General features: G+C 38.5%; 1 protein-coding gene across 1 annotated transcript in view; it reads right to left on the reverse strand.

Moving 5' to 3' along the window:
• Nucleotides 1–7,801: 7,801 nt before the first annotated feature.
• Nucleotides 7,802–16,724, reverse strand: part of plod1a (procollagen-lysine, 2-oxoglutarate 5-dioxygenase 1a) — a 30,224-nt gene continuing 21,301 nt past the window's right edge. The window contains exons 12-19 of the mRNA XM_062998513.1: nucleotides 15,874–15,999; nucleotides 15,568–15,709; nucleotides 13,841–13,954; nucleotides 13,674–13,739; nucleotides 13,457–13,561; nucleotides 12,134–12,280; nucleotides 9,388–9,513; nucleotides 7,802–8,375 (exon numbers count right to left, since the gene is read on the reverse strand). Coding sequence (XP_062854583.1) covers nucleotides 8,220–8,375; nucleotides 9,388–9,513; nucleotides 12,134–12,280; nucleotides 13,457–13,561; nucleotides 13,674–13,739; nucleotides 13,841–13,954; nucleotides 15,568–15,709; nucleotides 15,874–15,999 — 982 coding nt within the window. The 3' untranslated portion in view covers nucleotides 7,802–8,219. The remainder of the gene's footprint in view (nucleotides 8,376–9,387; nucleotides 9,514–12,133; nucleotides 12,281–13,456; nucleotides 13,562–13,673; nucleotides 13,740–13,840; nucleotides 13,955–15,567; nucleotides 15,710–15,873; nucleotides 16,000–16,724) is intronic.

Here is a 16,724-nt window from a genome sequence, read left to right on the forward strand (position 1 = left end):
CCGTCCTTGGTACCCAGAGCGCCACCTAGGCCCACCAGAAGTGGCTCCAGTATAGGACCTTTAGACTGTAAATACCAATAAATGCAAATACAATTAAGCAGCAGGAACGTTAATGCCCCATCAGCACCATGCAGTCACGATCAGCGCCGACTTCTATACACACCCGTTATCGAGCACGCCAATCAACATGCCCAGCACTGCCCACGACGACCCCAATTAGCTGCTCCGAGACCAATGTACTGAGCATGGACTGTTGCTAATAAATAGCGGTGTGGCCACCGGGCACCGGAACGAGCAGACACCCGTATTCAGCGAACACGACTGCAGCGAAATGTCCACAAACACAAAACCCACGGCGTACGAACCCAGCACAGCGAAAAACCAGCACAAACACCAAACACCAAACACCTGCCTTACCTTTATACTCACCTGTGCCAATAAGCAACACATACTATTCACATTCCACATACTATTCACATTCCACATACTATTAACGGTAACGCCCAGCTCTACCGGTTACACAGACATAGACCCTCAGGAAGACAGGACAAATATTACATTATATATCCAGACAAGCTAACTGTTCGTGCCACAAACACATTGTGTACTACATAGTGCACTAGATAGTGTGAAAGATAATATATTTATGTTCCCTACATAGTGCACTAGATTGTATATTAGAAAAGAATTTATGTTCCTTACTAAGTGCACTAGATAGTGTACTAGATAATAGACTTATGTTTCTTACATAATGCTTTAGGTAGCGTATTAGTTAACGGATTTAGGTTTCCTACATAGTGCACTAAATTGTATATCAGATAATGGATTTATGTTCCCTACATAGTGCACTAGATAGTATTTTAGATATGAATTTATGTTCCCTATGTAGTGCACTAGATAGTGAATTAGACAATTGGTTTATGTTCCCTACACATGGCACTAGATTGTATATCAGATCACGGATTTATGTTCCTTGCATAGTGCACTAGATAACACATTCATGTTCACTACATAGTGCACTAGAAAGTATAACGATGATGATTTGTGTTTCTTTACATAGTGCACTAGATAGTGTATTACATAATTAATTATGTTCCCTACATAGTGTACTAAATTGTATATGAGATAACGGATTTATGTTCCCTACATAGTGCACTAGACAGTATATTAGACAATTGATTTATGTTCCCTACACAGTGCGCTAGATTGTATATATCAGATAACGGAGTTAATACGCGATCGGGAAAAAAGTCTGTGTCGCCTGCGTGCGCGCGTGTGTGCGCTCTTGGCCGCTCGTTCTAGATTCTGGGAGATTTTATCTGACTTCACAGATTTCTGCATGCACCTAAAGGTATTTTCTGGACATGCGCACATGCACACTTGACTTCCAGCCGTCTCTGCCTCCACACAGAGCTTCGCGTCAGGTGAACCGCGCGAAATACAAATTTAGAGTCAGTTTTCAGTTATTTCATTCTCAGAAATGAGTCTGTCAAAGTATGCGCTGTGTATTTGCTTAAAGATAAAGTTCCTGCCACATGTTATTAAGTCAGAGCTCGTTAAAGGACACAAGAATCAGACGACAGAAGATCTCGTCAACGGGTAAACTGTTATCTGGAAAATGAGAAATGGATAAAAAGACGTTGGTGAAGCGCTGCCCTGCTAAGCTCCTGAAGTTCGATGGTAAGTCATAAACTTAAACAGTTTATAATAATAAACAGAAACATCTATACTATGCCTGAAATAATATTAAAATGAGTGGCCATTTTAAAAAGCCAAACATAACACAGGTCTCAGCATTCCATGTCTTCAAATTAGTTACTTGGGCCGTTAGCTAATCCTTAACATTAGCATTAACAGTCTGTTAGCTGACGTTAGTTGACTACTGCGGTAAAGTTGGTTTCATATTCGCATATTCAGATTTCTTTCTTCAATAGCTTTTGAACGGTGCGTGCTATAGGCTTAATAATAGCAAATGATAGTTTTTGACATCCAAGGGCAGTGATAGTTCAGTGGTTAAGGTACTGGACTAGTAAACAGAAGATTGCCGGTTCAAGCCCCGCCACCCCCAAGTTGCCATTGTTGGGTCCCTGAACAAGGCCCTTAACCCTCAGTTGCTCATTGTGTTCAGCTCATTGTGTAAGTTGCTTTGGATAAAAGCGTCTGCTAAATGCTGAAAATGTAAATGTAAGACAAGCAGTTACAACTTTACTTTACAAATGTTTGTCTTCTGAAATCCACATAGCATGTTGTGTTCTACATGCAGCCATGAGCACAGTAAGTGCTAAGAGACAGTCTACAAATTACAATACACAGTAAAAACAAAAGATCAGCGGGGGAAAAGCACTTCACTCGTTATTTTATTAATATATGACTTACAAAACCTTGTATACTGGTGATTTTAACATGAGCAATCTTGTAGTGAAAGGTTCTTCTGAAAATTCCAATCTTGTTGAAAATATATTGCTTCAAAACAAGATATAGTACAAACCATATGCTACACTACACCACATATATTGGTTAAAAGGTAAAAGTGTCAGTATAACAGTTGTAGTGTGTAATAATGTTTTAAAAGCTATTGAAGTTTAAAATATGCTGAATTTTTTCAATGTGCATTAAGTGTATGCTATTTAAAATATGGAAACAAATTATTTTTTTTATTATTTATTAAAAGGTAAAAGTGTCAGTATAACAGTTGTAGTGTGTAATGTGGGTTACACTTGATAAAATACAACTTGTTTTGGAGCAATTTGATGAATATTTTAAAAGCTATTGAAGTTACTAATATGCTGAATATTTTAAATCAGGCATGTCCAAAGTCCGGCCCACGATCGGATTTTATATGGCCTGCATCTTCTGTCTTCAATTGTATTACTTGTGGCCCGCCAGCACAGTTAAACAGAAAAAAAAAATTATCGCCGCTGTCTGATTAAAAACACTTTTAGCGGTTTTCACTTTTTTACATGTGTTGATTGTGGGTATAAATCTCTGTCTGTCCATAGCAGCGAATATCAAAATGATTAATAAAAAGATGAATGAAATCACGCAATCTCTTTAACGAGTATTTCCATTGGCTGCTAGACCTGTCCATCAAACCGCATATGTCCGCCTCCTTCCACTCCGGTACTGTTTGAGAAAGAAGCAAAACTCGTTTGCTCTCTACAGTTTATTCAGATTATTCAATCACATGGTTGTAAACATGATTTATATTTGTGATGTATGTAGTTTTTTAAAAACATATTTGTATTTGATATTTATATGGACTAAGCGTTTACACAGACTGTATTAATTAACACAATTGAACTTTTTTGTAGCAGTAAATAACATGATTTACAAAGTAAAGATAATGTCTGGTAACTTGACTGTTTCAGGTATTTACAGGTATTTAATGGTAATTTAGAACAGTATTTTCCAGTCTTGTTTCTGCACATTACAGTGTTAAAAGGTTTTCTTAATGGATCTATGAAATAATCCTATCTGTGTTTTGATGTTTTATTGATGCATTATATTAGATCAAAATATTTTGAAAAGCATGATTTCTGAGTTAGCCAGATAACTTAAGCACAGTGTCAAGGATTGTTCAATATAAACGTCTTTTTTCTCTTTTGTCTTATGGTTATGTATGCCAGGAAATACTCCAAAAGGTAGCCATGCATTGTTATAGTTTAAACCCAAACCATGTTTGGCACCTGAATGTTTACATTTGGTTGTTGTTCGCTGTGTGAAAATAAAATTATTAAATAACAGCGTATTATATGCATTTTTTTTATTTATTTATATTTTTTCCCCTATTTTTCCCCCCAATTTTTATCCCCCAGTCTAGTCGTGTCCAATTACCTTGAATGCATCCTCTACTGATTTGACCCTTCACCGCTGACTGAGGACACCTCTCAACTGACTTGCGCCCCCTCCGGTACGCAATCAGTACAGATAGTGCATTTTTCACCTGCACAAGTCGAGTTCATACACTTGGCGGGCACTGTGTATGGAGGGCCACACCCCCATCAGCATTATTCCTCAGCCCTGTGCAGGTGCCATCAGTCAGCCAGCAGGGGCCACAGTTGCACCAGTTATGAGGACCTATGATCCGACTTTTTTACCCTCTAACCCTGAACATGTCAAAATAATGTCATCAGGGACTGTTGGCCCTTGGGCACTTTCACATTATCAAATCTGGCCCTCCTAGAAAAAAGTTTGGACACCACTGCTTTAAATGCTATTGAAGTTATGAATAAAAATCTGTTTTTATTATGTAATACAGGGTAAAAGTATCAGTATAAGAGTTGTAGTGTGTAATGTGGGTTACACTTGATAAAATACAACTTGTTTTGAAGCTTATTTTACAAGCTATTGAAGTTATTAATATGCTGAATACTTTAAATGCTATTAAAGTTATGAATAGAAATCTGTTTATTATGTAATAAAGGGTGAGTGTCAGTATAAAAGGTGTAGTATGTAATGTGGGTTACACTTGATAATATACAACTTGTTTTAAAGCAATATGACGAATACTTTTAAAGCTATTTAAGTTATTAAATAAAAATCTGTAAGAGTTTGTAACGTTGCCGGTAAAAATCCCTGCACAGTAACTGATATTAGGTCAGGGTACAACTAGCTTATAATGTACCTTGGAAGTATGTAATCAAACAACCAACAGATAGTATGAGTATAAGTGTATATTATAGGCTTGTACACACACTTACACACACTTACACACACTTACACACACTTACACACACACAAAGACAAAACATAACCAAAATCTTTTCATCAAAATATAAATGCAACTTTACTCCTTAATAAGTGTCCATAGATGTGACAAAGTAAAATGGATAGGTCTCACCGATAAGTCCTTTGAATAGAGGAGTCAGAGAGACAAAGGTTGATGAGGATAGGCCTGCCGTGCTGGAGGAAGCCTTGGAATACAATGATTTTCCCCCTTTACAGTTCCATTGCGATCCTTCTCTTAAGTCCAGAAATAATCCATCCAGTATTTACAGTGTATCACAAAAGTGAGTACACCCCTCACATTTCTGCAAATATTTCATTATATCTTTTCATGGGACAACACTATAGACATGAAACTTGGATATAACTTAGAGTAGTCAGTGTACAGCTTGTATAGCAGTGTAGATTTACTGTCTTCTGAAAATAACTCAACACACAGCCATTAATGTCTAAATAGCTGGCAACATAAGTGAGTACACCCCACAGTGAACATGTCCAAATTGTGCCCAAATGTGTCGTTGTCCCTCCCTGGTGTCATGTGTCAAGGTCCCAGGTGTAAATGGGGAGCAGGGCTGTTAAATTTGGTGTTTTGGGTACAATTCTCTCATACTGGCCACTGGATATTCAACATGGCACCTCATGGCAAAGAACTCTCTGAGGATGTGAGAAATAGAATTGTTGCTCTCCACAAAGATGGCCTGGGCTATAAGAAGATTGCTAACACCCTGAAACTGAGCTACAGCATGGTGGCCAAGGTCATACAGCGGTTTTCCAGGACAGGTTCCACTCGGAACAGGCTTCGCCAGGGTCGACCAAAGAAGTTGAGTCCACGTGTTCGGCGTCATATCCAGAGGTTGGCTTTAAAAAATAGACACGAGTGCTGCCAGCATTGCTGCAGAGGTTGAAGACGTGGGAGGTCAGCCTGTCAGTGCTCAGACCATACACCGCACACTGCATCAACTCGGTCTGCATGGTCGTCATCCCAGAAGGAAGCTGACGCACAAGAAAGCCCGCAAACAGTTTGCTGAAGACAAGCAGTCCAAGAACATGGATTACTGGAATGCCCTGTGGTCTGACGAGACCAAGATAAACTTGTTTGGCTCAGATGGTGTCCAGCATGTGTGGCGGCGCCCTGGTGAGAAGTACCAAGACAACTGTATCTTGCCTACAGTCAAGCATGGTGGTGGTAGCATCATGGTCTTGGGCTGCATGAGTGTTGCTGGCACTGGGGAGCTGCAGTTCATTGAGGGAAACATGAATTCCAACATGTACTGTGACATTCTGAAACAGAGCATGATCCCCTCCCTTCGAAAACTGGGCCTCATGGCAGTTTTCCAACAGGATAACGACCCCAAACACAACCTCCAAGATGACAACTGCCTTGCTGAGGAAGCTGAAGGTAAAGGTGATGGATTAAACCCAATTGAGCACCTGTGGCGCATCCTCAAGTGGAAGGTGGAGGAGTTTAAGGTGTCTAACATCCACCAGCTCCGTGATGTCATCATGGAGGAGTGGAAGAGGATTCCAGTAGCAACCTGTGCAGCTCTGGTGAATTCCATGCCCAGGAGGGTTAAGGCAGTGCTGGATAATAATGGTGGTCACACAAAATATTGACACTTTGGGCACAATTTGGACATGTTCACTGTGGGGTGTACTCACTTATGTTGCCAGCTATTTAGACATTAATGGCTGTGTGTTGAGTTATTTTCAGAAGACAGTAAATCTACACTGCTGTACAAGTTGTACACTGACTACTCTAAGTTATATCCAAGTTTTATTTCTATAGTGTTGTCCCATGAAAAGATATAATAAAATATTTGCAGAAATGTGAGGGGTGTACTCACTTTTGTGATACACTGTATATGCATGAGGATACGAACTCCAAAGTCATATATCCAAGAACAAAAAAGTCCTTCTATATCATAGAGACAAACATTCACACAGTATAAACATCTGTAAACTCATTCTTACAAACCTTCATACATTGCCCAATATTAACATATTTACACATTTTGCAACTTTTATTCTTATCAATATATATATTAAGTCAGTACTACTTACATTTTGATTGTCTGCATGTTGGCTTTCTCAGTGTTCTTGTTCTTTTAACCCTCTACACTCTCTAGCTCATTACCATTCCCTGGTGACCACAGCAGGTATAACATTCAAATTCAACATGATTTGTGATGTGCCGAATGGAAATCGGTCACAAGTTGTAGTATGTAATGTGGCTTACACTTGATAAAATACAACTTGTTTTAGAGCAATATGCTGAATACTTTAAAAGCTATTGAAGTTATTAATAAAAATCTGTTTTTATTATGTAATAATGTAAGTGTGACAGTGTCAGTATAAGAGTTGTAGTATGTAATGTGGGTTACACTTGATAAAATACAACTTGTTCTGGAGCAATATGACGAATACTTTAAAAGCTGTTGAAGTTATTAAATAAAAATCTTTTTTTATTATGTAATAAAGTCGTAGGTGATGTGAAAGTTTCGTGTGGTGTGGAATATGGGGCACCCGTGTAATCTGACTCATTTTATCGACCAGACCCTAAATGCTCAGCGCTACCTGACAATGCTACAGGAAACAGTGTTCCCATCCATTCTGACCGAAGATGGCAGTTTCCCCTGTTATTTCCAACAGGATGGGGCTCCACCACACTACGGAGCAGGTGTTCGTCAGTGGCTGGATATTTAATTCCCTGGTCACTGGATTGGCCGTCATAGTCCTGTGGAATGGTCGCCAAGATCACCCGACCCGACCACCCGACCTTTATCTCTGGGGTCATCTCAAACAAAGTGTGTATGCTGAGAAATCCGCAACAAACACCACCTTCAGCACCGCATCGTGGAGGCTTGTGACAGCATGTATTGGAGATCCCAGCTCTGGTGTTCCAGCGTATGAGCGGCCAAATCATATAATTTCTAAGCACTTTGACACTCAACTGCCTTGATCTGAGCTTTTGTGGTCTATTGCATCACAGCATCTGATGTAAAAACGATATACTTTTTTAATGTTCTATAAATGCAAACATGATTCAATACTGAACAGAACTCTTTAACTTGTAGCCAGTGTCTGTGTTTATTTTGAATTGTTCTGTCCCAAGTATAACTGATGAATACAAATACTGAGAATAAAAAACAAGAAATCAAAGCAGAAAGTGAAGAGGATGATAGTAGGGAATAAAATATATACAATATCAGTCTACAGTAGCACCATTTGCCTAAGAACATAATGAAGTTTTAACAAAGGTTTTTATGACCTGATTTTTTAAAAACATTAATAAAAAAACGTTGAAATAGTAAAAACCGTGTTGTGATTGCTGTAAAAAACTGTTCAATAAATAAAAGCCACACAACTTCTTTCATTTTAAGATTTGTCATTACAGCTATGTTAGTACAAGATATACCGTCTCACTGATTTCTAATGCAAGTCTAAAATCCTTGGACTTAAAAAAAGAAACTGAACATTTTCTCTGGACGTTGATCTCAAGGGTCCACAAATGACACAACTATGTATCTGACACCCGCCGTTGTTGGGAGGCCTTCGTGGTAGTGAGTTAAGCGGCCGGGGTGCATGAGGGCCCAGCCTCGTCGAGGAGATTGTACGGAGCAGTCGTACCTGATGAAGCGGCAGCCTCCGCCCTGTAACAGCAAACATGAAGAGGCAAGAGCCAATCAGAGAGCTTGTTTGCAAAAAGTGTGAACTTAAAACGATCAGGTATCTGGTTAAAAAAAGTGATGTATTTGCTATAGCTTACGTTTTAACAGAGAGGGCAGTGATAAGAAGTTATTAATAGGTCCCTGGTTGAAGCTGTACCATTACCAAGTTAGTACTGTTTAGCCTCTAAGCAAAGCCCAATGATTAATGCCTGGTTCACACTACACGATTTTTGCCCTGATTTTCGCTCGGCGACTGGTCGCCGCTAGATTTGCCGGCTCGGGAGCAACTCGGCGTTTGCTCGGCGATCAAAACTCGGCTCTCAATCGCTATGTGTGAACTACCCAACAACTCGACCCGAGCGAAGCAAGATTTGTAGCTTGTCAGATATCTGAATGTGAGTTGCCCGACTGGCAATGAGTGCTATGTCGAACAGCCAATGAAAACGCAAAATACAGCGTGAGGGGAAACGCAGGGGAGGAGTGTAAAAAGGTGGGACAGGGGAATCGTTTTCTACAAAACATGACACCAACATTGCATTGCAAAAATACTTATTAACCACCAACTCACTATAGAACAATCCATGCTGTTCATGTAGCCAAATCAACTCAGATTCATTTATTTTTTCTCCTTGATTTTACGCTGCACATCAGCGCACAAACTTTGATCGCTCGCTACTTGTTGACGTGCATTTTCGGACGTGGTATCATGAAACCCCTCGTCACTTCTTGCGTTTGTTTTCGTGACAAAACGTAGTTTGGGAGACCAGAGAAGCTCGCCTGCGATTCCAGTTGGTGATAGATGGTGTGGTGTGAAATATCGCCGATCAGTTGTGTAGTGTGAAATATACAGCGACCTGACGACTTGGAAAGTCGTGTAGTGTGAACTTGGCATAAATATAAAATGTAACTGCAATTAAATATGAATTATGTGTTCATTCATAAAGCAGCTAGTAAAGTTCAGAAACTATGCATGCAAACACAGACTCTCACATACCTGAAAGTCAATTCCCACTTGATTAAGAGCGATATTTATCGTAAAAGTGGAGGCGTCATGATGAGGCCTTAACGAGGGCTGTTCGTCAGGTTTGTATCTCACTACAAACGCCAAGTCGAACTGAGCCTGCAATGAGTAGCAACAAACACAGATTTTGTTCACAAACCAAAAGTTTACAAGCATTTTGAGCATCATGTAATTATGGATATGGATAAAATAATAACAAAGCATGCAGATACAAAGATGCCGTTAATGTGTTTCTTTAATGTACATTAAACTATTAAATAAATACTTCTGTCAGAATTTAACATTTCCTTTACTCCCAGAGAGTATGCTTTTGTCTTTGATGCCTTATCGGTTGGAGCTATCGCTTTGCTATCAACATATCCAACAGGAAAAAACTGCACTATTCCTACAATAACCCCTAATCAGCTCTTTGTAGGAAATGAATGTGAATTCCTCAGTTATACGGCAACTAAACTTTGTATTAAGAACATTATTCAGAAGAAATATAATATCTAAACTTGATGTCAGTTATTCTAAAAGAATACTGCAGCATGATAAAGGATTTTTTAAATCACAAATAAGGTAAGGTAATCACAAGTATTAAAAAATAAAAAAAATTATTTATCTTGGAATTGCACATTTTGTTTAGTCTTTTAGTCTTCAAATAAAGACATAAATTATTCTCTTTGTGATTTTTTTAAGTGATATTTTAAATATAGATTAAATCCAGGGATTTATATTGTTAAGCTTCTCTTAGTATTATTAAACAATCACATACATTGTTGTAAATTCTTGAATAATTTTTTTAAATAAATGTATAAAATAATATTATATATATATTATATATACATATATATGTATATATATGTATTTATTAAAATGTATACAAACTATATTTATTCAATTACAATTTCAATAACAATAACAAATTTTTACTATATATATCGTAAAATTAAAATGTATACAAAATATATTCATTCAATTCAATTCAATTACAATGTCAATAACAAATCTTGCTATATATATCGTAAAATTAAAATGTATACAAAATATATTCATTCAATTCAATTACAATTTCAATAACAAATCTTACTATATATATATATATAGTTAAATTTGTTATTGAAATTGTAATTGAATTAAATAAATATATTTTGCATACATTTTAATAAATACATTTTAACATTTTCATGGTTTATACCTTATATTAAAACATTTAATCATTAAAATGTAAAGGCAAAAAGAACCTTAATAATTCTCATTTAATGCTTGTTTGTTTTTTTTGTTTGTTTGTTTTTTTTACATTTTCTCCTTTTTCTCCCACTTTAGCGCATCCAATTTCTACCCGTCAATCATCCTCTCACTAATGCTGGTCCCTGCTCCTGATTGGGGAGGACGAGGCTGCTCCACACCCCCTCAGACATGTGCACAGCAATCGAACATCTTATCACCTACACTTGATGAGTGCAGGGCGGTACAGCGCTGCGCACAGAGGGCCACACCCTCTACCGCACTCCTTCCCCATCTCCATGCAGGTGCCACCAACCAGCCAGCAGAGGACTTAATCGCACTAGTCTGAGAGAGAGTCACTATCTAGCTTAATCCAGCCCCTTATCTGAACAACAGGCCAATCATTGTTCATGTAGCCACTCAGCCTAAGCCGGCAAGGCAGAGCCGAGATTCGATACGATGTATTCGAGATCTCAGCACTGGTGAACAGCGTGTGTTTTACCGATGCGCCACCTGAGCGGCCTCATTTAATGTTTGTAAGAAAAAAAATATTAAATTTTATTTTTTATAAATTCCGCCTTATTTATTAATATATATTTTGTTATTACTTTTATTACCTTAAGCAATTTTTAGTTAATTATTATATACTACGGTGTCATTTTATTTAATACATTTGCTGATTAATTAAAAATAAATTCTTAAATGTACATGTACTTTTTCTGACCACTAGGTGGCGATGTAGATAAGGTTTAGTATTTATTTGTTGCGTGTATTTCATTTGTTTAGTGGGTAGCACTGTCGCCTCACAGCAAAAAGGTCCTGAGTTCAATCCCCAGGTAGGGCGGTCCAGGTCCTTTCTGTGTGGAGTTTGCATGTTCTTCCCGTGTCTGCGTGGGTTTCCCACATGCAGTCAGGCTAATTGGAGACACTGAATTGTCCTATAGGTATCAACCAGTGCATTGTAGTGCCGGTCCCAAGCCCGGATAAATAGGGAGGGTTGTGTCGGATGGATGGATGGATGGATGGATGGAGAGACATTTCATTTGTCCACTACGTGTCACCTAACATATCTCTCACATCACCATGGAGAATTTTTGGAGTTTCATATTTTGCAGAATTGCTTTATTTAAGCCACATGAACTATCCATTGACTTTCCTGCCATATCAGCTTAACAGGGTTCAAATCAGGACTTTGACTAAGCCATGGTCTTGTTACTGTTTTGTTAATGTTTTTATTGTCTAAACTCAATCTGCCTTCATCCGAGTTCCAGGAAAATAAAACCACGTTGAAAAATCATCTTTTAGATGGAACTGGAACCAAAAACATCTGATTGTACTCAAACAGCAATTGGATTTAAACCTGGCTCATCAGAATCGCATTCTACTACAAGACTGACGTGACTGCACGTGGTTGAAATCCTGTTCGGATACCAGATGGAGGAAACCACCATAAATAAGGTCAATGAGGTCAGGTATTGTTTTTTAAGAGAGAATAAAAGTAAAACTCTACCCTTGTGTAGTACCCGGGAAACATTTTCTCTGTAATTGGTGCAACATAATCCAAGAGGAACTTCTGCCACTCTCTTTCATAGTTGATCTGAATCATGTGAATATCAATTGTGGGAACGTTTTCGTAGCCACCCTGGATCCGAGTATCCTACAGCACAAAACAGAAAACAATAAGAAAAAAAAACAAGGTTTAAAGCACATAATCATAGCAATGTACCTTAATCCATATTTCATTTATTGATTTGGCATAACATTATGACCACTTTATCCTCAAACTTTGTGTTAGAAGCAGTAATGGGCAAGTGTAAGGATTTGAGCGAGTTTGACAAGGGACAAATTGTGATGGCTAGACGACTGTCTCAGAGCATCTCCCAAACTGCAGCGCTTGTGGGGTGTTCCCGGTCTGCAGTGGTCAGTATCTATGAAAAGTGGTCCAAGGAAAAAACAGTGGTAAACCGGCGACAGGGTCATGGGCGGCCAAGGCTCATTGATGCATGTTAAGAGCAAAGGCTGGCCCGTGTGGTCCGATCCAACAGACGATCTACTGTAGCTCAAATTGCTGAAGAAGTTAATGCTGGTTCTGATGCGTATGGGGCAGCAAAAGAGAGACCAACACAATATTAGAAAGGTGGTCATAATGTTATGCCTAATCTGTTGGATGTTATGTTGGTGTTACAAATAAATATTGATGCTTTAACATTATACATTGTTAAGGTTTTCATCATATCGTGTCTTATCGTATATCGCCACTTCTCTAAAGCAAAGAGTATTTTATGAACCTGCCTCTAGCAGGTAAAAAGAAGCGGTTGGCTAATGTTTGTTTGTTTGTTTACTAGGATTTTAACATCATGTTTTACACTTTAGTTACATTCATGACAGGAAACGGTAGTTTATATTCACACAAGGTTCATCAGTTCACAAGGTTATATCGAACACAGTCATGGACAATTTAGTATCTCCAATTCACCTCACTTGCATGTCTTTGGACTGTGGGAGGAAACCGGAGCTCCCGGAGGAAACCCACGCAGACATGGGGAGAACATGCAAACTCCACACAGAAAGGACCCGGACCGCCCCACCTGGGGATCGAACCCAGGACCTTCTTGCTGTGAGGCGACAGTGCTACCCACTTAGCCACCGTGCTGCCCCGGTTGGCTAATGCACATATGTCTGAGGGTGTGTGTGTTAGGTACAACCCTCCTATTTTAGGTAAGGGGTCTGAACTAGTAGAGGAGAAAAAAGAACTGGCACTATTATAAGCAGTAAGGAATTTTAAGCGGTCCTAAACAATGTTGACAAGCATCCAGCTTTCGGCAATACATACCGTGTTACCACCTCCCGACCACTGGCCAAAATTTTCCATTTCTTCAATGATCTCTTTGCAGGCCATGTCAGTAAAAATAGGAAACCAGAATACATCAGGACAAGGCTATAGGGAAAAAAAATTTGGTTTTTAAAAACAAAGTTGCAGTCAGTTTATTAAAATCATTCTTTAGTCATTTTCATTAAAAATACAACACCAGTCTTGTTTTGATACCTACAGTTTCTACCATATCGTTATTGAGAACTTTGGAGTAATTTGGATGAACGTATCGCTCCTCCCAGTCCTGTTGGAAAAGCAAACAACAAAACAAACAAATCAACACCAAAAACAGAGACGCACCATTTCAATGTTTGATTTGAAATTGTTTTTTGATGTTCTTCATACCACAGGGTTTTGAAAGATCTCCCAGAGGTCGTTGTGCAGGTGTTCGGTCTGATAGGTGTCTGTATTGAGGATTCGGCCATATGTGTGCAGGTTTGTTACAAACATGAAGATTCCCTTAAAAATAAATGACAAAGAATTACATTGCATTACTGCTAAATTCACGGGAATTTACTAGGGATGTAACGATGCACCACAAGACAGTTAAAAATCGATTCACATGTGTAGCGATTCAAATCGTATAATGAATCGATATTCACTTTAAACAGCAGAAGGCACTGGCGCTATTCACCTCGCCTGGTTGGCATCACTACAGGGTTGCCAGGTTCTGAATTTTCCAGCCAAATTTATTTATGTGAGGATACTTTCTTTATTATTATTATTATTATTATATATTTATTTATTTAATGTGGGATTTATTTCATTTCAGTTTTTTTTTACACAAAAAGGGAAATGTGCAGCATTGTTTTGCATAGTTTGTACCTACCTGAAAAATAAAAGGGCATTCATTATTTAGATAAATAAAAGATAAGCACAAATACAGTATTTAATTTTATTTTATTTAACATTTATTTAGGTAACTTTGTCATTTGTCTTTAATTTAATTTTGTTTAAAAAAAATCGGGAAAAAATCGTATCGGGAACACAGTATCGTGAATCGCATCACATCGTGGGTAGTGTATCGTTACATCCTTAAAATTTACTACTGTACAGTCATTAAATAACACTCCAATAACACTAAATGGAAGCTACAATACACAGCACAGCCTACCCTAATAGTTAACAGTAAACCTAGAACAGTCAGTGATGGTGCAAGGCTCCGTCCCAAATACAAAAATACTCATCCGTGTTTTGACACCCCCACTGCGTCCACAGAATTGGTTGGGAGTTTCAAAATCAGTTACTGAGTCGTGTTTTTAGCTGCTTTAAACTTCGACATCTTGGACGTTTTGACTAACCGATTGCTAACTGAATTGCCGTAGGATTTCTAGGACCACCTCTTAGTGCAAATTAACCAGTAAACGTAAGGTACTTGAACGCTACACGAATTAGGTAGGGCCTTATACATATTCTATGGCTAAAAGTATTTGGACACCTGACCATGAGATTGCTGGACATCCCACCTCAATGTGTTCTTTTCAGTTTTAACAACAGCCAATGTTTTGAGAAGGCTTCTCACAAGGAATTTGTGCCAACTGAAGAAAGCTTCAATTGATGTTCCAGTTCATTCCTAAGCTGTTCAGTGGAGCTGAAGTTTCTTCATGTGTTTAGAAGAAGAATGCCTATATTTGTCATATACACGTGTACACTACACCAATTTTTTTCCCGCATATCCAAGTTTGGAAGCTGGGGTCAGAGAGCATGGTCATCCATCGTAAGGCACCCCTGGACCCGAGAGGGTTAAGGGCCTTGCTCCAGGACCCAACAGTGGCTATATACTGTATATATAATAGATTTATTACACCTGTTTGCAATTGCTGTGGCTCAAACACATAATTTCAATAGTTAAAAGGGGTGTCCCAATACTTATGTCCATATAGTATATATGTTCTGATATGCACCCATCCCATGATGAACAAGGCACAAAACGCTTATCATGTGAAAGCAACACATCTTTGAAAGGAACCTTACTAGCACATGTAGCAGATTCAGTAAACACCCTGAGTACCACCACTGACAGTTTCTTTATACTCTTAAATAATAGGAAACTAAAAACCCGTTGCACTGACCTGTTCCCGCACCCTGGAGCAGAAGGCCATATCTGGGTCAAGAGTTGCAGACTGGAAGAGGTCGGGGGCTTTCAGCTCGTTCCTCAGAACGTCCGCTCTGACCAGATACACCTGTGATATGTATGGTATGTTCCAAATCCCCCTGTGGAGTATTACAGAAAAAATCAATTACCTTAAACTGTAGCAGTATCACATACAGTACCACATTTAGAAATTATAGTAAATATTTAAGCATTTTGTGTTGATGTGCTTTACCACTACTGCACCGTGTTTACACTACACTACACTACACCAAAAATGACTTACACTCTGCGTCCTTGAACAATTTCTACATAATCCTCCGACCTGGCGTAGTAGCCATCAGCACTAAGGGCGCCCCAGAAGTTAGTCCAGAGCCGGCCAGGTTTGGTCATCATCGGTGTAATGAATGATCTGTAAGGAGAGAAGCGAGTGTTATTGCATCAGGAAATAAAATATATCATGTTTCACTATGCAATGCAGACCATCATAATGCACAGAATCTCGATTTTTGGGAAGAAAAAGTTTGACAATTTGGGACCTATTGCGTTGACAGAGTCCAAAATCAACCAGTATAACCAGATTAAAAAAACATAAAAAATGCTAGTCAGTAGCCAATAACTTGTATATTAAGCTTAAAACACAACAATGCTGGTCAGTTATAAACAACAAGTATAACCAGATTAAAAACACAACAACCAGTATAACCAGCTTAAAACACAACAAATGCTGGCCAGTTATAAACAACCAGTATAAGCAGCTTAAAAACACAACAAATGCTGGTCAGTGACCAACAACCAGTATGGCCAGCTTAAAAACATAACACATGTTGGTCAATGACCAACATCAACCAGTAGAACCAGCTTAAAACACAACAATGCTGGTCAATTATGAACAACAAGTATAACCAGATTAAAAACACAACAACCAGCAGAACCAGCTTAAAACACAACAAGTGCTGGTTAGTAACCAACAACTAGTAAAATAAGCTTAAAAACACAACAAATCCTGGTCAGTGTTTAACAAATGCTGGCCAGTTATAAACAACCAATATAACCAGATTAAAAACACAACAACTGCTGGTCAGTAACCAACAACCAGTATAACCAGCTTAAAAGCACAACAAATGTGAGTCAGTA

The sequence above is a fragment of the Trichomycterus rosablanca genome, chromosome 7 (genome assembly GCF_030014385.1).
Source record: "Trichomycterus rosablanca isolate fTriRos1 chromosome 7, fTriRos1.hap1, whole genome shotgun sequence".
Taxonomy (NCBI): domain Eukaryota; kingdom Metazoa; phylum Chordata; class Actinopteri; order Siluriformes; family Trichomycteridae; genus Trichomycterus; species Trichomycterus rosablanca.